Source organism: Xenia sp. Carnegie-2017, unplaced genomic scaffold (assembly GCF_021976095.1).
Source record: "Xenia sp. Carnegie-2017 unplaced genomic scaffold, XeniaSp_v1 HiC_scaffold_23, whole genome shotgun sequence".
Taxonomy (NCBI): domain Eukaryota; kingdom Metazoa; phylum Cnidaria; class Anthozoa; order Malacalcyonacea; family Xeniidae; genus Xenia; species Xenia sp. Carnegie-2017.
The window spans coordinates 19,319,061-19,341,881 of record NW_025813486.1 but is presented as its reverse complement, the minus strand read 5'-3'; the positions used below and the strand labels follow the sequence as shown (position 1 = coordinate 19,341,881).

The window sequence follows — 22,821 nt, the reverse complement described above, 5'->3', positions numbered from 1 at the left end:
GGTCTGGAGATCATGCTTCTGGATACCGAACTACACCACCAAGCTATGGTACTTATGAACAACAATCGTACCTCAATCAACCGCATCTAAACAATACAAATGAAGCACAACTTATTTCGTTTGATTGAAAACATTTGGTTGGTTAATATTTTAATTTTATTACAAGGTAAATGATCAAGTTACAGCAAGTGTATGGTAAGTTATAAGAAATAATCCAATAAATTTAGACATTAATATAGTTCATTTAACCAAATTGCAGCGTATTCGACTTTCTTTTGCGAAACTTTTAATGTTAAATTGGGAACATTTTGCTTATCTTTATGTATTTACTGTACAAATCACCATAGACTAAAGGAAAAGTTGCAAAATAGCAATCACGAGAAACTGCAGACGTCTGTTTAAAAATGCTCGTGAAAGCAAGACGAATTTGTTTCATTGTAAAACGTACTGTGTTCGACTGTTCAACTATTCAACTTTGTTCGAATTCTACGGTTATCAATGAATGTTAAAACATAAAATTATAAACAGAAATGTATCAATTAACAGCCCGTTTTATTACAGACCAAAGTATACACTACAGATTGTAAGTACCCAGTGATTGTACCTTAAAAGATTAACCTTCACGGATGTAAACGATGCTTGTGCGAAATTACACATGAACACGCAAGTTTGAGGTAGATTGTTATTGATTATCGTCCATGTAGGGAGGGGGGGGGATGAGATTCATTCCATACCATGTTTACATGTTTGTAATGTAACACTCATAGTTGACACAGGGAATTATTCGATCACTAATATGATGTTAAAGTGTTTATATTACGAATTTTAGCCCCCCTTTTTTATTAGCTAAATTGAAAGACCTTGTTTCGGTGATTTTAAATCTGCAATTATAATTGAAATTGGATTGGTGAAAGTGATTTTACGTACGTTCAAAGTCACGATTTTCAGCATTTTTTTTGCGAACTTTTTGATCGGTATGCTAATGACTTGTGACGTAGAAAGTTGAACACATATATCAACATGGCGTATTCTACTAGTAATCTTAATAAGAAACGCGGAGGAAACGCTGTGTGGCTGGCGGACCTAATCAAATTAGTTGCGCCAATGATTCAAAAACCGAAGGAATGTCGATGCATCTGTTTCCTAAAAAAGAAACAGAGCCGCAAAGACATAGAAAATGGGTAAATTTTGTGCGTAAACATAGACCGGGTTTTGAGGCTTCCTCTACCTCGTGTCTGTGTTCTGCGCATTTTGAAGATTCTTGTTTTGACCTTAATTTGAGCGTGCAAGTCAAGCTCAAAAGAAGGTTGAAGAAAGATGCTATCCCAACCATTGACGTGGCTGGGATTCCTGAACCATTACAGGGCGAAATAACCGATCGAAAGCGAAGACAAGTAAGTTTACGCTTGTTTATGTTAATTTTTCTTTTTTCATATGTAAATTCGATATAAGTTTTGTAGATTATTCGACATACTCTCCATAAGCCATCGCTGTTAGAAACATGTTCTCTCGATGAGGAAGTACCATCTACTAGTGATGGAGCTGAGCATGTTGAAGTATGCACTGGGGAAGCAAACGATTCGCCATTTGAAGAAGAACTACATGCAGTTGGTGAAGATAATTGTGAATCCCAGTCTCCATGTATATCGTGCCATCGTCTTAAGAAAAAACTTACATCTTTACAAGACTTTAAGCTGGTATAAAACACAAAAGCATCTTTGAAGAAAAAGGCCCAGAAGTTGCAAAATGAATATCGAAGCGAAATCAGGGAAAATCGTAATACATCCGTGGTTACCAGCATTAATATAGACGATGGAATGCAGGGAGTGCTGAAGAGCTTTTCGAAGTAGAATCATACATGGACTACTCCTCTTTCGAAGAGTCTAGTCGGAGTGAAGATTTAGATGAAGATACCACAAGTAATACAGTCAGGTATTTTATCTTATAAAGAATTAGATCTCTGTTGTATTTCATAATAATGAATTTTGTTAATCGTGTTATAGAATTGATGAAGGAGCAAGCTCGCATGAACAACATATGTTCATGGTATTTTACATCTCATTGGTTGAGTTGTTTGAAAAATTTTGCTTTAACTGCAAGGCTGAAAATCCAAAAGTACACATTAAAAATATTGGTTCGATGGCCATTGTAGAGCAAAATTGTGGTAAATGTGTTGAAAAGAACTTTATGTGGAGAAACCAACCTATGGTTTTGGGAAGATATCCAGCTGGAAACGCTATGACTACTTTTGGTATATTGATGTCTGGTGTCAGTATAAGTCAGGCCATGCTGATGTTGAAGCACATGAATCTCTCAGCAAATAGTGTGTCCACTTATCATGTGCATCAACGCACCTTCTTGTTTCCAGCTATTCTGAAGCATTGGGAAAGCTATCAAAGTTAATTGAAGATGTGAAAAAAAGTGATGCGGATTTACAGACATGGTCAGGAGATGGACGCTTTGATTTTATGGGGCACAGTGCGAAATATGGAATGTACACAATTTGGAGCAACACAACATCAACGCTGGTTCATTTTGAATTGCTTCAGGTATTATCGAATGATGAAAATCATTGTTTGTAGTGTTTTTACTTTCAATGATGGAAGCATTTTATTTTCAAACAGGCCAATGAAGTTGGTAGCAGTAATGCCATGGAACTGGAGGAAGCAAAAAGATCTTTTCATCGTCATATGCGAAGTCGTTTAAATGCTCGACATAACCCACGGATTCCGAGCTCGAATCAGATACGCATTCAGACATCGAATTCGAATTATCTGAGCACTGATTTGAGGCCAAGCTTTCCGGAAAACTTGTTTTTTAATATTTTATTGAAAATACTGTCATTATTTGTTTTTAAGACAAGAAAAACGACAACAAAATCACCTCCTATAATATAATATTATATTGACGGAAACAGACGTGTTCAACTATCACGTCACAAGTATCAATATGGCGTCGTAAAAAATTCGCAAATAGTATCCGACTTTGGAGGCAAAATTAAGGAACCTATATTTATCTGTTTAAGTCCAGCGACATGTCATAGTTCTTCAAATAATCCAAATTTTCAATTAAGCTTATAAAAAAGGGGGGCTAAGATTCGTAATATAAGCACTTTAAGTAAATTCTAGATATATATGTACTATAAAAGCATAAAATTAACCTGAAGGAGGTATAGATTTTCCAAAAGGCTTTTGGATAGGTAGACATCGAACTAAAGATTGCAAATACATATCAAAAATGTCACGACTGACTAAATATTCAACAATTTTTTAAATACATTCTTGCTTTATTCAGTGTATCAACTATTTGTGGGGTAAATTTACTGCTTTTTAATATGGTTAATATAGCTGGTCCTGATTAGATAACTCAAGAAATTCTTAGTATTGGTAGGAAGTACAGAGGACTTGGTATGCAGCAAATTATACCACAGGCAATAGATGGCTTGCCTTGTTTACATTTTGTTAGCAGGCAGATTTAGTCGAGTGATTTTAAACGTCTTCGTCGTTTTTCTCTTCTTTAACTTTGGGCATAGTGTATACGTCCATAGCTACAGTTAAATCTCAACACATTCCTAGGCTGAATTCAGCGTTCGAATAGTCCAAACCCAACTTCATGTATCATATCTCGAAGTAATCCCGCGATTCGTGCAATCTTGCGTGCGACGCAATAAACATTACTAGATGACGTAGTGCATGGAGTTACAAATTTATCATAATTTATGACATATACAAACTAATTATCGTATTTAAAATATTTATATTTTATTATCATTTTGAAATTGCATGCAATAATACTGGGGTGGGGGGAGGGGGGTTGGACGACACAAATAATACAAATATAAAGATTATTATCATATTCAAATAAAGTTTTGAAATTGCATTCAAGTTAAGCTGTCAACCACAAGCAACACATCATATCGCCGTGTTTATAGTCTTTAAATTGACTATTTCAAAAGCATTTTATTGCTTGAAGTTGACTATGAACGGTGAATATGGTTGATGTAGTCATAATTGACGAGGAGGACCCTCCAACATCATATAGTGTTGACAAAAACGGTGTTATTACCATCAAAGAGGAAAGCACATCCACAAGTCTTCAAAAGGATCCACATGTTTTTGCAATAGCACCAACACAAATTTGTAATATCCACTTGTGTTTGACGGGTACCATATCATCATATTTAAATATTATCATATTTAAATAAAATATTTTTTTAAATACTTTTTTTTTATCGTATTTAAATAAAATATTTATCATATTTTATTATCATTTTGAAATTGCATGCAATAATACTGGGGTGGGGGGGGGGGTTGGACGACACAAATAATACAAATATAAAGATTTTTATCATATTCAAATAAAGTTTTGAAATTGCATTCAAGTTAAGCTGTCAACCACAAGCAACACATCATATCGCCGTGTTTATAGTCTTTAAATTGACTATTTCAAAAGCATTTTATTGCTTGAAGTTGACTATGAACGGTGAATATGCTAGATGTAGTCATAATTGACGAGGAGGACCCTCCAACATCATATAGTGTTGACAAAAACGGTGTTATTACCATCAAAGAGGAAAGCACATCCACAAGTCTTCAAAAGGATCCACATGTTTTTGTAATAGCACCAACACAAATTTGTAATATCCACTTGTGTTTGATGGGTACCATAGACACACCAATACATGGAACACCCAACAACTATCAAGCGGTCACCCCTCCAGCACAACAATATTGTGCTGCCAGTCAAGAGGTTTACACCGCCCAACTTCAAAACATGTCCTTACGGGGAGTACAAGCTGGCAATCAGGGGCCAAGTATCAATGGACAAGTACCTCATGGCTATCAATCTTTAGCAAATCTTTAACATCAAGAAATGGAAAAAAAGGACATTACCATCAATGGCAACAACCTCAAAGTTTACCATTTGGTCAAACAAACCAGTATGAACAAGTGATGAATGACAGAAACAATCAGCAAATTGTCACGGACTATTCTGCAAGAGGTCCAAATTCTTACACTCACAATGCTCTTTCAACAACGCCTCCTTCATCAGGACCATCGTCTTTGGAGCAATATTCTTCTGGATCAAATTCAATGCAAAATACCGGGACTACACCACAACAACAATCAATTGGATACACCTCATACATTCAACAATTTCCTCAGGGCCAGATTCCTGTTCCACAACAGGTACAGCATTCTTTACCACAACATTTACAACCTCCTCAACAGCAACAGTTACCACCTCAGCAACAACTACAACAGTTACAACCTCAACAACAACAACAGCTACAACCTCAACAACAACACTCATCTCAACTAACACAAGCTACGGCAACACAACCATCTTCATATGGACATGGGCAACCATCCCTAGCACAACCACAACTACCACCATCACAAGGTGAATCATTGGTCTGGAGATCATGCTTCTGGATACCAAACTACACCACCAAGCTATGGTACTTATGAACAACAATCGTACCTAAATCAACCGCATCTAAACAATAAAATGAAGCACAACTTATTTCGTTTGATTGAAAACATTTGGTTGGTTATTATTTTAATTTTATTACAAGGTAAATGATCAAGTTACAGCAAGTGTATGGTAAGTTATAAGAAATAATCCAATAAATTTAGACATTAATATAGTTCATTTAACCAAATTGCAGCGTATTCGACTTTCTTTTGCGAAACTTTTAATGTTAAATTGGGAACATTTTGCTTATCTTTATGTATTTACTTTACAAATCGCCATAGACTAAAGGAAAAGTTGCAAAATAGCAATCACGAGAAACTGCAGACGTCTATTTAAAAGTGCTCGTGAAATCAAGACGAATTTGTTTCACTGTAAAACGTACTGTGTTCGACCGTTGAACTATTCCAACTTTGTTCGAAATTCTACGGTTATCAATGAATGTTAAAACATAAAATTATAAACAGAAATGTATCAATTAACAGCCCGTTTTATTACAGACCAAAGTATACACTACAGACCGTAAGTACCCAGTGATTGTACCTTAAAAGATTAACCTTCGCGGATGTAAACGATGCTTGTGCGAAATTACCATTGAGTTCTACAATACTGGAGGGAACACGTCAACAAAAATACGAAATTGCTATAAATTATAAGCGCGCGGCCTCGTGGTCAAGAACATGGCCGATTTTGGTGATCAAAGTCAGCGGAAAGACGCGGGCTCATGAAATAAAAATTTTGTCGCCTACCCTAATTTGCCACCACGATTGGGAGTATCGAAAATATCAAAACTATTTTCCTAACATAAACACTTTTTTAAAATTATATTTATTAAACAATCTGCAAGCTTCCGTGGTCTTATCGAACTCAATGGAAATTACACATGAACACACAAGTTTGAGGTAGATTGTTAATGATTATCGTCCATGTAGCTCCGGAGGGAGGAGGGGGTGAGTTTCATTCCGTACCATTTTTACATGTTTGCAATGAAACACTCATAGTTGACACAGGGAATGTTTTCATCACTAATATTATGTTAAGGATTTGATAGTGGAAGAAGCGTGTGTATAGTTACTACAGTAAATATAGATTTACAAATGTTATGGGTTTAACCAGAATCCATAGTTTGACAAAATAGTAACTTTCGCTCCTCAAGGCTCATGTCGTCCTGTTAAATGATAAAAGTGTAAAAAAAACATAAAAATGAGAAAATTAATTATTTTTCATGTCAAAACTTACGTTTATTTCAAAATATTGTATATCTTGCCAAGGTTCATCACTTAGCAGATCTACTTTTTTTTTCTTCTCTTGACCTTTTTTTGCAAAACGAACCTGAAAGGTAAAATGGATAACATGATCAAATGTTTAAAATGTAATTGTAGGACATCAAAATTATACAGTTATAACAATTTACTACATCACCATTAAAGCTTGCGGCTTTTCTTCTGTTTCATCTGAGGATTCACCTAAAATCACAAGTATATTGGTAGAATTTAAGAGTTACACTTTCATTTATATTACTACTACAGAGCTCCCAAACACTTGAGTCTGCTGCACCCTCTTCTAGATGAAATTCTTAAATTGACTATTTTCATGAAAGCATCATGTGAAATTCTGTTGTTGGGTGTTCTTGTACCTTTGTCAGTCTTTCTTGATTCATTATTTGGATCAAACTCATCCATATGTTCAAAGGTTGGTCTCATTTGAGCAATATTTTTCACCGAATTGAGATGAACTTTCCCTGTAAGTAATTATGACATTTCAATGAGCATTTAAATGAAAATAAAACAGAGCTTTTGATACAAACTCTTACCATCTTTGAGCACTCCCACAGCATACTGACATGTAGAGCTGTAACCATGACTTGATTCCAAAACTTGATTCTTCATCATGTCGCTGATATTAAAAACAATCACTCCATTTCAACAATCTTCTCTCAATGTAAAGAATCTTGTATGGGGAAAATTTTTATTGTTGTTTTCATAAGTGTGTGCAAAATTTTCTGATGAGTTTGTATAGCATTAAAGTAAGGTTTAGTCAAGGTCAACACAATGTTTAAACAAGGTCAATGCATCGTTTGGCTGGTTCAGCAATGTTATTGGTTAATGACAACCGCCAAACCGATGTGTTGACCTTGACTAAACTTTGTGTTGTCCTTGACTAAATGTTACAATACAAACTCATCAGAAAATTCAGCACATGCTCATATGAAAACAGCAGTATAAACTCACCAAGCAAAAGTTTTCTCGACATAGTTATTTGATCTGTTAACAGGTATTTCCAATCTAACCTATAACATTTGCGTAAATTTTACATGTTGTGATCAGGATGTAAGTAATGTTCAGAAATTACTCTAACCTTTTTTTGTCCAGGTTTTATTTTAGCCCTCGTAATTGTTTTGTCTGCGATTGATGACGGTTGACTTACATACTGTAAATGAAACATAACTTGCATTGAATTCAACTTGACTAATACTGTCATGCATGTAAGCGATGGAATATATTCTTAGATACATAAATGTGCTATAAATTATAGATATATATGTTTCATGAAATATAGATATATATGTACTATAAAAGCATAAAATTAACCTGAAGGAGGTATAGATTTTCCAAAAGGCTTTTGGATAGGTAGACATCGAACTAAAGATTGCAAATACAAATCAAAAATGTCATGGCTGACTAAATATTCAACAATTTTTTAAATACATTCTTGCTTTATTCAGTGTTTAAACTATTTTTGGGGTAAATTTGCTGCTTTTCAATATGGTTAATATAGCTGGTCCTGATTAGATAACTCAAGAAATTCTTAGTATTGGTAGGAAGTACAGAGCATTTGGTATGCAACAAATTATACCACAGGCAATAGATGGCTTGCCTTGTTTACATTTTGTTGGCAGGCAGATTTAGTCGAGTGATTTTAAACAACAGTAGCAACAATGCTTTACTTCCATTGGGATTATTCTGCCTGCCAATTAACGTAAACAATGCAACCCATTTATGTGCAAATGAAGTTCCCATTGCTAAGCAAAAAACTCAGTAACTCCGAATAAAACCTCTTTTACTACAGGATCCTCTTCTTCTTCGTCGTTTTTCTCTTCTTTGACTTTGGGCATAGTGTATACGTCCATAGCTACTGTTAAATCTCAACACATTCCTAGGCTGAATTCAGCGTTCAAATGGTCCAAACCCAACTTCATGTATCATATCTCGAAGTAATCCCGCGATTCGTGTAATCTTGCGTGCGACGCAATAAACATTACTAGATGACGTATGCATGAAGTTATAATATTTATCATAATTTATGACGTATACAAACTAATTATCATATTTAAGTACAGTTTTGAAATTGCATCCAAGTTAAACAGTCAACCACAAACACTACATCATATCGCCGTGTTTATAGTCTTTAAATTGACTATTTCAAAAGCATTTTATTGCTTGAAGTTGACTATGAACGGTGAATATGGTAGATATAGTCATAATTGACGAGGAGGACCCTCCAACATCATATAGTGTTGACAAAATGGTGTTATTACTATCAAAGAGGAAAGCACATCCACAAGTCTTTCAAAAGGATCCACATGTTTTTGCAATCACCAACACAAATGTACCAAGAGCACAGCGAAAGATCAATAAGAATACTGCGTCTACCTCACAAACAACAAAACAAGTGACATTCCTTGAAGTAGTGTATGAACGCAGGTATAAGATTACGTTTTTGTTACCGTAGAGTATTCCGTGTTAGAGATGAGTAAGATAACGACAGAATTTGTGTATTTTTTTGTGAATGCTCATGAAAAATAAGAAAAACCAATGAAGATTTATGCTTTCACAGACAGCAACAAAGTGTAAACTACTTGTTTCGTATAATAGCAGAAAGCCAACGAAATTTGGCGGAAAAAATCATTAAGTCTATCTACGACTGCGATATAAGCCAAATTGCTTTTCATTTTTTTTTTCTTTTCAAACTCATCTGTTGCTTGAGTTGAATTTTCTTCGTGGTTTTCATCTGTCAGTTTCAGGGGTAAATTCTTTCTCTGTCCATTGGGAAAGCAAGCTTAACCTTTACTCTAACAATCCGACTTTTTCGACAAAATTATTCATTTCTTTCGAATATTAATTCCATTTTCCGTCTTTTCAGTAAATGACGAAATGATATTTGCATTGATTGTAACATCAAAAAACAACCTGGCTTTATTTTTGTCCAGTCTTTGCAAATTTCCATCATTTGTTTTCATTTGTTTATTGAATACACAGCTAACTCATGTGAATCCCATCCAATGCTGCTGTGCTCAATGCTGCTAGTCATGGGACATTAACGAAATTTCACAACTTGCTATATCTTACTCCCACCATTAGGTCTGAAAATCTCAGAATTCTACCATTACCACATCATTCTAAAGAAGCAAAACAGAGCATAAATAAGGAGAACCATTGCAACCAACAGCAAGATAATTCAGGTAAATTAAATGTGGTTGTTTGTTTTCTCAATCAAACCATTTATTTATTATTTATATAATTTGAAACATTGCAGAAAAGACAACAGACAATGTGAAAAGCTTTTTAAAAAGAAAGCGTCGCGATGAAGAGCTACCCTGTGACTCACCAACAACTTTATCAAGATTCAAGCATATACTTTTTGTTGATTTAGACAACTGGGGACCATTTTTACGTTTAAGTGTGCCATTACCACGAAACACATATGTTTGGGTATTTCATGGGGGAAGAACTGTTCCTATTTCTGAGAAAAAGTGGTCACAGAATTTCAGGGATTTGTTATTGCAAAAAAGATGTTTCTTGCATCCTAAGTGCAGCAATCGAAAGAATGCAGCAGATTTTGCCATCTGTGTATACATTGCAAAATGTGACTGTGTTTTGAAAAAGGATATTCAATTCACTGTGTTGTCTGGTGATTCTAGCTTCCAAGAGCTGGGCTCTCAAATTCATAGCAGAAAACTGACTTTTGTCAACCCTCATGATCCAAAATTTAAAAACCATGATATTCTATACACATTGCTTAGCAACATGTGTCATTCATGAAATGATATGTCAAATGACATTTAACATCACTGCAGTCAGGTGGAGATGATGAAATATTAAGTTCCGTCGTTTTGGGTCTCATCTTACTCACCCTGTTATCACACAAAGTTGGCAAAGATTTTCATTTCGTACAACATTGTTGAGTTCAAATTGTAGAATATATATAGTCTATCTATACTTGTAAAAAGGTGTTCAAGTTATAAGAGTTCTCGTCAATATTGGAACAATATATTCGCATGACAAAGGATATTGACATCATGATTCAAGAGTGTTGGAAGCATGTTTGGAATCAAATTGTTTTCCAAAGGGGCACATACAATATTTTTCATCAACTTGATGAACATATGTAGAATGGTAGCCTCCTTTTTTCACCAACTAACAGAAGAAAAAACTAGTTTTCGCTTTCAGGCTTCATGAATATTTATGACGTCACTCTGACGTCGAAGATAATTTCCTTGCTGGTAGTTACTAGTTTCCACTTTCAGGCTTCATGAATATTTATGACGTCACTCTGACGTCGAAGATACTTTCCTTGCTGGTAGTTACTAGTTTCCACTTTCAGGCTTCATGAATATTTATGACGTCACTCTGACGTCGAAGATACTTTCCTTGCTGGTAGTTGCTGACATTTTTTTCGTTACCAGATATGTTATTAATGCTTTTTTGTAATATTTCATTAATTTAAGTTGAATATAAGCAATAAGCCGTACCAAGAAGACAATTTGAAAGATGTTAAGCTTGGATTATATGGTTGGTATCAAGCACTCCTGCGTCACGTGATGTATTTATTTTTACGCAGCGAAAGTGATGATTGACCACGTGACAACATTCACACGCCTATTTTAATTGTTACTGCTCGTATTACTAAATTTACCTTACCTGTGTTTTGTTCTACTTAAAGATGGCAGACAATCCTGACGGACTTGTACCGATTGACAATGAAGACATTGAAGAAACTCCTGGGTATCAGCCTCCCAAAGAGAAATCGTTAAAAGATATTCAGGATCTTGACCGGGACGACGAAGCATTGGTTAAATACAAAGCGCAATTACTGGCAGGAGCGAACGACGTCCTTGGTAGGAATACAAAATCTAACAATTTGTGATGATTTTACATTAAATATCGCTCAAGTGCAACATTAATTGTGAAATTACTAAAATAAAATGTTCAGTAATGAAATTATCGCAATATTTTTTGTCGTGGAAGACGGAAGTTTATTCTTGAAATTATGATTTGCTTGCATCTCACAGTCGCTTCAATATGGTAGTTTTCTTATTATTATATTTATAAAACTTTGACAGACGAAGGAGGATTGAACGTGTTAGTGAAAAAACTTGCTTTAAAAATAAAAGATCGAGAAGATGTAGTTATAGATCTGACAGGTAGCTATCGTTGTTTTTGAGTACATTCCTTTACTCAACTCTACATATGTAATTAGTTATATTGTGCTTGCAATTTTTAGGAGATATATCTTCATTGAAAGAAAGACCAATAGTGATAAAAGAAGGCTCCGAATACCAAGTCGAAATCTCATTCAGAGTGGGTGAACTCGTTGTTGAATAAAACTAAATCTGCCTTGCATGTGATATTAATTAAACGAGAAAAAAACAGGAAATTAGTGAACAAATTATTTCTTGCTCGAATCCAGGTGAATTTTTTTTTGAACGTTTGCTTACAGGTTCAAAGAGAAATTGTTGCAGGATTGAGATATTTTCAAGTCATTTCCAGGAAGGGAATAAAAGGTAGAAATCATTTAAATTATAGTCGTAGTTAAATGATAGTCTTGTGTCAAATTCCTAATTGCTTGTGTAGTTGACAAAAATGCCTTTATGGTTGGAAGTTATGGCCCCAAATCAGAGATTCAAACGTACAAAACACCTGTTGACACTGCCCCAAATGGAATGATGTCACGTGGCCACTATACTGTAAAAAGCAAATTCACTGATGACGATAAACATATCTATCTTGAATGGGAGTGGTCATTTGATATTAAAAAAGATTGGTCGTAAAAGTTTAAAAACATTGGAGAAAATTTTTTCTTGTATACAGTAGTCTTTTAAATACGATCCAACAATTTTTGTCAATTTTCATTGGGTTCAATAAAGAAACAAGTGCTTTGATAAGTTGTTGGTTCAATCAAATAAACGTTTGTATACGGACGTACATATATGCTCCAGGATATCCCCAGTATGTAAACATGTTGTTATGGGCTTCTATCATATTGGCTTTGAAAAACTTCTGAATGTGTTTGTGACAAGTCAAGTATATATTTGTTACAAGTTAAAGTAACATTATTAGTAAATATTTACATCTTCTGATGATTATGAGCAGTAAAAATCTTATTGAAAGTCAGTAGTAAGGGTATCAATAAAATTGTGCATATATGAATGTAGAAATACATAGAAGACCATACTTTAACAATATCATTAATATCTAGCAATATAAAAGCAACACTGAGGTACTCAAAGCAACGATGCAATATAAACCAACTAAGCCAATCATATACTTTTTCCCATTTGAGTGAAGGGTTAACAAACTTATGCATGAGAGATTGAGCAAGGATAACCAATGGGACGCTCATGAAAGTAAGATAGTAGCCGGGTAAGACACCGTGCCAATATGCACTGAATAGAAATGTTGCCCACGCTCTGAAAGAGAGTTTAGCACATTAGTGAAATTTTGTAGGATCTGCAAGATGATAAAAGTTACCTGTGCTTTTTGAATGGGAACTTTTTGTAGAAGTAATGCACTAGCCACCATTGCACAGTCATGTTCCATGTCTTTGTTGTTTTATGTAAAGTTGGTGCATACTCCGTCTCCCAGAGTTTTATGTTTCGAATGGTTTCAAAGCTGTTGGAAATAACTCTGAGAGTCAGATGTAGATTCTAGATTTAGTAACAAGAGTTCACAATATATTTCTTACTTGAATGCTTGACCCTTCTTCATTTGATCAACCTCTTGAAGTGGCGTTGTGGGTCCTTGACCAGGCAAGCATTGAATTTGTTCAGGATAGGCACCTAAAGCCAATGAGATGCAACTACTTTCGGCCAACAACCAGGCTATATAAAATCTAATGCGAAACCAGATGAAAAGAGGAACAAGGTAACTAATTTGATAAATACAACCCCAAGGATGGTGGAGATACTCGTCACTTTTTAGATGATGTGCGGGAAAGTACATGTTAACTGGGACAAAAATCGCAATGAAAAAGGGCAGGTATTGAAGTCTTTGTAAGGCAATGTGAAATGATGGAATTTGTATTTTTTGATTTAACATATCGACGTAAGTTGTGTAGCGATAGTATGGCCCAGTCATGAGGCCACAATAACAATATCCATAGCAAAGAGTGTCATAAAATGAAACTTTCCATGTTGAACTATCTTTCATGTCTTCCAATTGAGCATAGCCGTTGTGAAGAATCAATTGAAAACCTTCAAATGCAATAGTACACATCTGAAAGTAAAAATAGGGAATATGTACATAAGATAAATATGGTGGAATTAGGAATTGATGCTGAGTGAAAAAAATAATTAGATTACTTTACCCTTAATGTAAGAAGAAGTTGAACAGCATTGGAATGAGGAAGAGGTTTTGGTAAACCAAGCCAATGGCAAGTGCGGAAGAAAACAGGTATGTGAATACATAAACAAATGACATCCATGGCCCATATCTAAAGGTAAGTGTTGTGAAAAACTAAAGTGTAAGTTATCTATGTTGAAGTTTGATCGTGGAATGTCAATTTTTTACATATCTATGATAGTAAAGATTTTGTGTTGATTTAAAGTTTCAGACTTGCAGTAGTGCAGTGCAAAACACTGACATCTTGATTTGAAAATTCCTTTATTAGTGTTTAATAGAAGCAATCATTTACATAGACAAACTGTCAAAAACACGAGCCAAAACAGGCACCTGGTTAAAAGAAATTCCATGCATAATAATTAAATAGTACCATGATAATCCATTGGAAATGGAAAAGACGCTGCATATGATTAACATAGACTAATATAAGTTGATAGACTCCATAAGAGTAACTTAAACTATCTTACCTAGGACCAAGAAATTTTACCAAACAAAACGTTCCTACAATCGTACAAAAAGAATGAGCGAGACCTCCAATGCCCGAAGTTAGAAAAATCATGAATAATCCCGCGATCAAGGTAAGAAATTGTTTTCTTTTTGCTGAGCCAGATATCTTAATAAGATGGCCTAGTGGAATTGATAACAAAAGGCAAAGTAAATACAAAACATCATCTTTTGACATATTTATAAATTTGAATTGAAGAATCTTTGGTAAAATAAAAATGTTATCTATGTTGAAATGTTATATTGTGTATGACATGAAGTAATCACCTTCCTCCTAAGTTATTTCAATGGAGCCTGACTTCAAAGGGAAGAGAGCTCTTGTTACTGGCGCTGGAAAAGGTGGATTCTCTCCATATTGCGCATAATTTTTGTCATAGGTTAAATTAATTAACATGATATTTGATTTTCCAGGGATTGGTAGGGAAACAGCGAAATTTCTTGCTAAATATGGAGCTGAAGTCATTGCTCTGTCAAGGACTAAAGTAGATTTAGATTCTTTGAGTCTTGAGGTGGGTGATATAAAGCTCATTAACCCTTACACTTCATCCCTTTTTTTAGGTATATATGATCCCTACCCCAAATATTGACCATGTTAATAATATTATTCATAGGTAGTGATAAGAGGGGGGGGCAAAACTCTTGCAATAATATTTTCAACTGAACATCATAGTCTTAAGTGTAACATGCTATATCTTATTCAAATCAAGGTACCGCACATCACAACAATATGTATCGATCTTGGTAATTTGGCAGATGTTGAAGAAATTTTTTCAAAACTTGGTGACATCCATTTACTTGTAAACAATGCTGGAGTCGGCTTATTGGAACCCTTTACCGAGGTTACAGAAAAAGCCTTTGACACGTAAGGCTGCCATTGATCAGCAAAGTCTACAATTAAATGAAGTACGATGAAAGACTTACTTTATTTCAACTAGATCATTCAATATAAATGTCAAGGCACCATTGTTTATTAGTAAGGTATGTACGTGTCATCATTGTACCATATTTTACTTACTGTAGGTTTCCTTTGAAGTAGCCATATAAAGGGACAATATTCTGGAATATCAAATCTTTTTTCTTTTAGATGGTTGCAAAGGGAATGATTAAACGGGGAAAAGGAGGATCAATTGTAAATGTGTCCAGTCAAGCATCGCAGTCTGCTTTGAAAGATCATACCACATATTGTATGTTTTGTTGATTTTACTTCATGATAGATACTTGAAAACTATTTAAAATTAATTTGCCCATACCATTTTTCATGGTTACTTTGCATTCTTCAGGCCTGACCATATGCATTTCACTGTGTACACAGTGGATAGTTTCTCCATGATAGATACTTTAAAACTAGTTAAAATTAATTTGCCCATAGCATTTTTCATGTTTACTTTGCATTCTTCAGGCCTGACCATATGCATTTCACTGTGTACACAGTGAATACTTTCTTCATTAAGAGTATGTATTTATTTAGGTTGTTCGAAAGCAGCCCTGGACATGCTTACGCATGATGGCTCTTGAACTAGGACCTCACAATGTGAGTATGATTGCAACTGAGAAGGCACTTTCCTCAGCTTGAAACACAATTTTTCAGCATTTCATGTTGTAACATGAATAAAAATTCTATATGATCTATTTATAAAAGTAAACAGTGTCAATCCTATCATCACCTGGTATATCCCCTGTAGATAAGAGTAAACTGTCAATCCTGTCATCACCCGGTATATCCCCTGTAGATAAGAGTAAACTGTGTCAATCCTACAGTGATCATGCATATCATTTGTATATCAGAGTAAACAGTGTTAATCTTACCATTACCTTGTATATCCCCTACAGATAAGAGTAAACAGTGTCAATCCTATCATCACCTGGTATATCCCCTGCAGATAAGAGTAAACAGTGTCAATCCTATCATTACCTTGTGTATCCCCTGCAGATAAGAGTAAACACTGTCAATCCTATCATTACCTTGTATATCCCCTGCAGATAAGAGTAAACAGTGTCAATCCTATCATTACCTTGTATATCCCCTGTAGATTAGAGTAAAAAGTGTCAATCCTATCATCACCTTGTATATCCCCCATAGATAAGAGTAAACAGTGTCAATCCTATCATCACCTTGTATATCCCCTGTAGATTAGAGTAAAAAGTGTCAATCCTATCATCACCTTGTATATCCCCTGTAGATAAGAGTAAACAGTGTCAATCCTACAGTTGTCATGACAAGAATGGGTAAAATAGCCTGGTCAGATCCCTTGAAGTCAAGCAAGATGCTTGATAAGATACCGTTAGGAAGATTTTCAGGTGAGAGAAATTCTTCAAGTTGATCCGGAACTTAAATTTGTTGCACGGTGCCTATCTCTAAAATAAACATGCATCTATTTTCAAATATTTGAATAGCCATTATCAAATTCATATTTTTGGTAATATACATAAATATACAGATGTCCGAATCAGGGCTATTCTCATTTTCTACCTAATGCAAAGATGAAATATACAAAGTTGTCCTGCCCTTAAAAAATACAGCAAATATTTTTATAAATATTTCACAACAAGTATGAGGGCCATTGTATTGTTCCTCTTGTAGAGGTTGAAGAAGTTGTCAATGCCATAGTATTTTTATTGAGTGATAAATCAAGCATGATAAATGGTGTGGCGTTGCCTGTTGATGGAGGCTACTTGGTATCGTAGTAGGATATGGTGTGACATTAACTGTTGATGGAGGATATATTTGGTATGACAAAATGTCGGACAAGTTAATTTTATATAAAAAGAAACAAAAGTTAAAAAAGGATGCTTACAATGACGGTACTATAAATGCAGATAGTTTGTAAAGATAAATTTGGGTTATATATTTATAGATGTTTAAATGTTTAGGGCATTTCATTGGGAAAGTTTACATTTATTAATTGTTCTACCCACTTTCAAAGCAATAACCTTTTTAAAAGAAATTAGCTTGGTACAATAAATTATGTGCATGTAAGCCCTCCCAATTTATGCTTTTTCTAATTCCCACTCATTTCAGATAATATTTTGTAAACTGTTTGCTGTATGACATCCAAATGGTATCCAAGAATCTAAGCCAATGTCTAATTTGCATAACATGACCACACGCGTGTAAATAATCATTAATCTCGCGTGGACGCATGCGCATTGTGATGTCAAAAAAGGCGGGAAAAATAAAAACATCTTCAATCTTCACAGGAAAATAAACAACCTGTCTTTATAAATCCTTTTTATACTTCTCAAATCTTTCTGTTACTCTGTAAAAATCGTTGTACTTGCTTCAAGTTGCTGTCAAGTAAAATGCAAGCCTCTCGCAGAGATGAACAAGTCGTGGAAGCAGATCTTAGCGACCAGGAAGAAGAGGTTGTTCGTATTTGAAAATCGTCTTTGCCATTATGTTGAACGACTTACTTGTCTGTTTTTATACTTTAAGGACTCATTTTATTTGGACATAGACCTTTTACAAAACCATGGAATTGTGGGTTGACTGTTTTCTTTTTTCTTGTTCATTTTGTTTAACTTTTAGGGGAAAATTCAATCATTGAGGTGCCAGTTTTCTCTTTGATGTAGAATGTTGCCGATATTAAAAAGTTGAAAGCAGCTGGAATATGCACGATAAAGGTAAACTCTTTTTTAGCTTTGATAAACAGGAGAGAATGGCAAGCTGCCTTTTGTCTGCTCGATAAATTTGTTCTTGTTACTTAAACTAGAATACGTAAAAAAAACAAAATTGATGATAATTCTTTTGTGGAAAAAGGGTGTTCAAATGACAACCAGAAGAAAACTTTGTCAGATTAAAGGAATCTCTGAGGCGAAAATGGAGAAAATCAAGGTATATAGCTACAGTGTTTTTAAGTTTTTTAATTTTATAGTTGGCAATTCGCGATGATCTCTTTCCTTTTGTTGCACTCAGGAAGCCGCTGCAAAGTTGAGTGTAAGTATGTTTTTCAATCAAGCAGTGCAATGATCATGGTATTTACGTGTTTGTTTTGTCGTCGTAGACTGCAGGTTTTATGACAGCTCTCGAGTTTAGTGATGTGAGGAAGATGTGCTTTAGGATAAGTACTGGCAGTGACGAGTTGGAGTAAGTAAAAAAATTACGTTCGTGCTTGAGATACAGTCGTACGTTGATCAAAATGTCTACATTCCTCTTTCGTTGAATTAAATATATAATTGTTCCAGTGACGCGATTTTAGCTTTTCTTTGACGTTTTCTTGTTGGCTACTAAATATACCCGGGGGTGAAACATACGCGGAGTGTTGTCCCCCCCCCTCTAGCTTTTGGGAAGCGAGCGGTTAAACACCAAAATGGTCGGTAATGATAATATTTTCATATTGCTTTTGAACTAATAAACCAATTTTCCATGATAATATAATGTTGACTCATGTAATGTTAAGCCCTGATTATGCGCCGTTTTTAATGAAAGAAATCTTTGGGTACAATCTACTGTACAATGAAAATGTACCGTAGTCTTTCTTGTACTGACGAAAGCATGCACTGTATTATGAAAAATGCCTTTGATTTCAATAAGAAGTACTACGTAGGATTGTCTTTAATTTTTATCCCGGCTTGCTTGTTCTTCATAATTTCTCATGTGACAATGTTAAACTTTTCAACTTTTCATTTCGTTTTTAGCAAACTGCTTGGTGGTACGTAGTGAGAAAACATCATTTTATCCTCTTTAAGCAAACAGCAGTCATCTCACACCGACATACAAATCTTTTCTAGGTGGTATTGAAAGCATGTCAATCACCGAAGTTTTTGGTGGTGAGATTGCATCGTTTCATTCAATCAATTAAACAAATTCAATCCTTGATTTTCCTCTTTTTATGTATTCAGAATTCCGTACGGGAAAGACTCAACTCTCCCATACTCTGTGCGGTAAGCAAATAAGCTGCAAAATCTCAACTATCTTACTCATAAAATATCGTATTTTGACGAGTTTTCGCCTCATTTATACTCACTGTTTTAGTGACGGCACAGCTTCCCGGAGCGAATGGTTATTCTGGTGGGAAAGTCATCTTCATTGACACAGAGGTAGTTTTCTTTTCTTCCAACTTCCAATGCTCCACGCATCTAGCATGTTGCGCGCAGGCATTTATGCTCATTCACTCTAGACGCGTGAAGCAACCTGTAATCGTAAGTTGTAATTTTTCTTCAAATTTGTCCGCAAATTGTGGTGTAGTTCTAATCTAAGTGTACTGCGCATGCTCAGATGATTTCTCTAATAACTTATGACTGAGCAAGCTAGTTACTAGCAAATTGGTGCAGTGAGATGCTGTTGGCAAAGTTGAACATTTGTTCAGTGCAGTACAAGTTTATCTAGTTAGCCATTGCCGTTACTATGATCTCAAACAAGTGCGTGGAGGGCGCATGCTCAGAGGATTTCTCACGAATTTTTGCACTAACTGAGCTATTTACTCAGAAAAAAAGCAAAGGTAGAAAATTCAGTTGGTTGTTGCCATGACTAAGATCTTAGAGAGTTGGTCAAGTGGACTGGCTATTTTTTCATTGATTTGTGACCAAGTGAGCTAGTTCATTGGTATAAACCTCATTATTTGGTCGAGTGGATTGCGTACGATTTCAGTGTTATATTATAGGCATGTTGTCTTTCTTCTTTAGCTTGTTTCAGCAAATATTTAATAAACAACTCCTTACCTCAATGACCGCAACAGACGTGCCTTGCCCCACCATACGTAAAACGCTTAACTCGTCCGGAGTGAATGACATTAAAACACGTATTTTATAAGTCGTTCTTATTTTTATTTATTGTTTTCTAGAACACATTGTATCCTTCAGGTTAAGCCTCGTTTTGATGATAGTTAAATCTAAAAAGCCATACATCGAAGAAGTTTCCTTGACAATTTTCCAGTCGTCCAGATCGTTTACGAGAAATTGCCGATCGTTTTAATCTCGATCAAAATGCTATGTTGGATAACGTGTTGTACTGTAGAGCTTACACCAGTAAGATTAATATGTGTTTTATTTTTAAAGCTAACATCACAGTTTTGAAATCACTATTTTAGATTAGGAATATGGACATGAGGATTAGGATTAGGCTAGAATTAATGATGGCTTGTTGAATCACAGCTGAAAAGGATGAAAAAATCATCAGTTTAGAAGCTTGACTTGTTAAATCACAGCTGAAAAGGAGGAAAAAATAACTGTATAGAACTGTGAAACTATTATTATCGTTCAATTATAAAATTTATAGTATGTAATATTCTAGCAAATGGAATATAAATTATTTAGTATGGAGATTGAACGGATTTTAATATACATCAGTAGTATTTTATATTAGATAGAGGATGCATATTGATAATAGTGGATTATTGAGGTTATAAAGATTTTGAAAACAATGTTTGTAGGTGAACATCAGTTTGAGTTGCTGGATATGGTCGCAGCAAAATTCCACGAAGAACCAGGTGTATTTAAACTTTTGGTACGTATATGAAAATAATGACACCTTCGATAACAATATCGTTGGTAAAATGAACAGCGTCTTATGTGTGCACCATCGTTTACTTAGATCATTGACTCCATAATGGCTTTGTTTCGGGTGGATTTTTGTGGTCGTGGAGAGTTAGCGGACAGACAGCAAAAACTCGCTCAAATGTTATCGCGACTACAGAAAATATCCGAAGAATTTAATGTATCAGTGTTTATTACCAATCAGGTTACATATATTAGAAATTTATTAACTAGTCAATGTATACCTCTTATCTGGTAGATTTTATTAGAATGATCTTCGATTGTAACGATAATGCATTTTTTCCCCTTGTACTGGTTAGTGTTTTGAAGTAATTTTGTGCGATATTTCTGTTTTAGATGACCGCTGACCCTGGAGGTAAAATTGGTGCTGATTTACTTTTCGAATTTTATATTTTGTTGATTCTGTGTCATTATTTTACGCGAAAATTTTGACGTTTTGTTCTTTTCCTGATGCGGCAAAGCAACAATGAGGTAACTAAAATGTTTTGTGTTCAAGCCATCACGGAAGATTGATAATTGTGTGTTGGAAGGGGGGGTATGTTCATTTTTTGCATGTTTTATTTTCAGTTTCTACTGAAATTATTTCAATGTGATCACGGCTAACGTGATATGAATGTAAATATCCTCCCCTGAGAAACTGTACTACGAGAATATTCTTAGCACATCACTTGCATCTACTGTATATTGTTCAATCCCCCCTGAGAAACTGTACTACGAGAGTATTCTTAGCCGATCATATGCATCTACAGTATATTGTTCAACCCCTGAGAAACTGTACAACGAGAGTAGTCCTAGCAGATCACATGCATCTACAGTACATTGTCAAATGAATTCTTTGTCAGTTTTCAAGCGGATCCGAAGAAACCAATTGGAGGACATATACTGGCGCATGCGTCAACCACTCGTATTTCATTGCGCAAAGGACGAGGGGAACTGAGAATTGCAAAAATCTATGACAGGTAAGTAAAATTATTTGTACATTACTGCTGTCGTGATGTACAAACTCTAGAAATGATGACAATTTGTGATGGGAAGTCAGTTTGCATTTTTTCTTATAAGACTCTTCTAGTTGCATTTGGCGTGGAAGGTTTCGGTATAATATAATAATCTAAAGAAAAGCCAAAACTATTTCCCTTTCAGTCCTGATTTACCCGAAAATGAAGCGACATTTGCTGTGACTGCTGGAGGAATTGCAGACGGAAAAGAGTAAAATAAAAGGAAAGTTTTTACAAAGCATTCATCTCAAACAAAATATCATTTTTGCCTTAAAATAAGATACTTCATTGTGTTGTTAGTACGACTTTTATATTGACTGCATTTACCTAGTTGAAGTGTTCCAGAGAAAGGGCGAGATCACAAATAATGATGTACTAACAAGCCTTTTATAATATAATATTTCACAAATATATGTATGTTTTGGTAACAAGCAAAACACAGAAGTATTGTAATCGATGGCAGTTCAGAGGACACTGACGACACCGGTAACTATCGTTAGGGGAGGTTAAGGTTAGGGGAGGTTTGGGTTAGGGTTAGGTTAGGGTTAGGGTTAGGGGTTGGGTTAGGGTTAAGGGGAGGTTTGGGTTAGGGTTTGGGGACAAATTATCTAACTAAATTTTTCGTTTAAGTAGAAATGGAAGACAATTTTTTAATTTCGTGAGCCCGCGGAACTTTCCTGTGTAACCGCAACAGAAGATGTCCGCTAAACTATGTTTGTATCAAGTAATTATTG

The 22,821-nt window shown here is 35.0% G+C and overlaps 7 protein-coding genes across 7 annotated transcripts; 5 read left to right on the top strand and 2 right to left on the bottom strand.

Annotated features, from left to right (window-relative positions):
* The first annotated feature begins 1,499 nt into the window (after window positions 1-1,499).
* Window positions 1,500-2,486, top strand: LOC124448304. Its single transcript, XM_046999316.1, has 2 exons — window positions 1,500-1,932; window positions 2,004-2,486. Exons 1-2 carry the CDS (start codon window positions 1,859-1,861, stop codon window positions 2,401-2,403), a joined length of 474 nt encoding a protein of 157 aa, XP_046855272.1. The 5' UTR covers window positions 1,500-1,858; the 3' UTR covers window positions 2,404-2,486.
* A 3,461-nt stretch (window positions 2,487-5,947) lies between these two features.
* LOC124449600 (DNA-directed RNA polymerase III subunit RPC5-like) lies at window positions 5,948-8,771 on the bottom strand. Its single transcript, XM_047000540.1, has 9 exons — window positions 8,531-8,771; window positions 8,067-8,117; window positions 7,834-7,905; window positions 7,707-7,765; window positions 7,289-7,371; window positions 7,112-7,216; window positions 6,898-6,941; window positions 6,715-6,807; window positions 5,948-6,643 (listed from the first exon to the last, which is right to left on the bottom strand). Exons 1-9 carry the CDS (start codon window positions 8,603-8,605, stop codon window positions 6,584-6,586), a joined length of 642 nt encoding a protein of 213 aa, XP_046856496.1. The 5' UTR covers window positions 8,606-8,771; the 3' UTR covers window positions 5,948-6,583.
* A 28-nt stretch (window positions 8,772-8,799) lies between these two features.
* On the top strand, window positions 8,800-11,233 carry LOC124449598 (E3 SUMO-protein ligase ZNF451-like). The gene is made up of 3 exons (XM_047000538.1): window positions 8,800-9,179; window positions 9,837-9,937; window positions 10,012-11,233. The coding sequence occupies exons 1-3, from the start codon at window positions 8,941-8,943 to the stop codon at window positions 10,515-10,517; spliced, it is 846 nt and encodes a 281-aa protein (XP_046856494.1). The 5' UTR covers window positions 8,800-8,940; the 3' UTR covers window positions 10,518-11,233.
* A 117-nt stretch (window positions 11,234-11,350) lies between these two features.
* LOC124449601 (rho GDP-dissociation inhibitor 1-like) lies at window positions 11,351-12,640 on the top strand. The gene is made up of 5 exons (XM_047000541.1): window positions 11,351-11,593; window positions 11,819-11,899; window positions 11,980-12,056; window positions 12,196-12,259; window positions 12,330-12,640. The coding sequence occupies exons 1-5, from the start codon at window positions 11,419-11,421 to the stop codon at window positions 12,524-12,526; spliced, it is 594 nt and encodes a 197-aa protein (XP_046856497.1). The 5' UTR covers window positions 11,351-11,418; the 3' UTR covers window positions 12,527-12,640.
* A 124-nt stretch (window positions 12,641-12,764) lies between these two features.
* Window positions 12,765-14,851, bottom strand: LOC124449596 (lysophospholipid acyltransferase 7-like). The gene is given in 6 exon segments (XM_047000536.1): window positions 12,765-13,165; window positions 13,227-13,367; window positions 13,441-13,970; window positions 14,062-14,144; window positions 14,147-14,187; window positions 14,564-14,851. Coding segments are annotated over 6 exon segments (1,353 nt in total). The 5' UTR covers window positions 14,779-14,851; the 3' UTR covers window positions 12,765-12,822.
* A 28-nt stretch (window positions 14,852-14,879) lies between these two features.
* On the top strand, window positions 14,880-17,824 carry LOC124449599 (L-xylulose reductase-like). Its single transcript, XM_047000539.1, is given in 9 exon segments — window positions 14,880-14,939; window positions 15,012-15,109; window positions 15,308-15,462; window positions 15,536-15,578; window positions 15,685-15,784; window positions 16,069-16,099; window positions 16,101-16,131; window positions 16,781-16,898; window positions 17,182-17,824. Coding segments are annotated over 9 exon segments (732 nt in total). The 5' UTR covers window positions 14,880-14,887; the 3' UTR covers window positions 17,286-17,824.
* Window positions 17,825-17,893: 69 nt separating this feature from the next.
* On the top strand, window positions 17,894-22,524 carry LOC124449597 (meiotic recombination protein DMC1/LIM15 homolog). The gene is made up of 18 exons (XM_047000537.1): window positions 17,894-17,963; window positions 18,034-18,078; window positions 18,171-18,221; window positions 18,358-18,432; window positions 18,514-18,534; window positions 18,602-18,684; window positions 19,236-19,249; window positions 19,329-19,367; window positions 19,440-19,481; window positions 19,573-19,637; window positions 20,381-20,388; window positions 20,473-20,564; window positions 20,969-21,042; window positions 21,130-21,276; window positions 21,429-21,447; window positions 21,554-21,563; window positions 21,935-22,051; window positions 22,233-22,524. The coding sequence occupies exons 1-18, from the start codon at window positions 17,901-17,903 to the stop codon at window positions 22,300-22,302; spliced, it is 1,035 nt and encodes a 344-aa protein (XP_046856493.1). The 5' UTR covers window positions 17,894-17,900; the 3' UTR covers window positions 22,303-22,524.
* The last annotated feature ends 297 nt before the right edge of the window (window positions 22,525-22,821 follow it).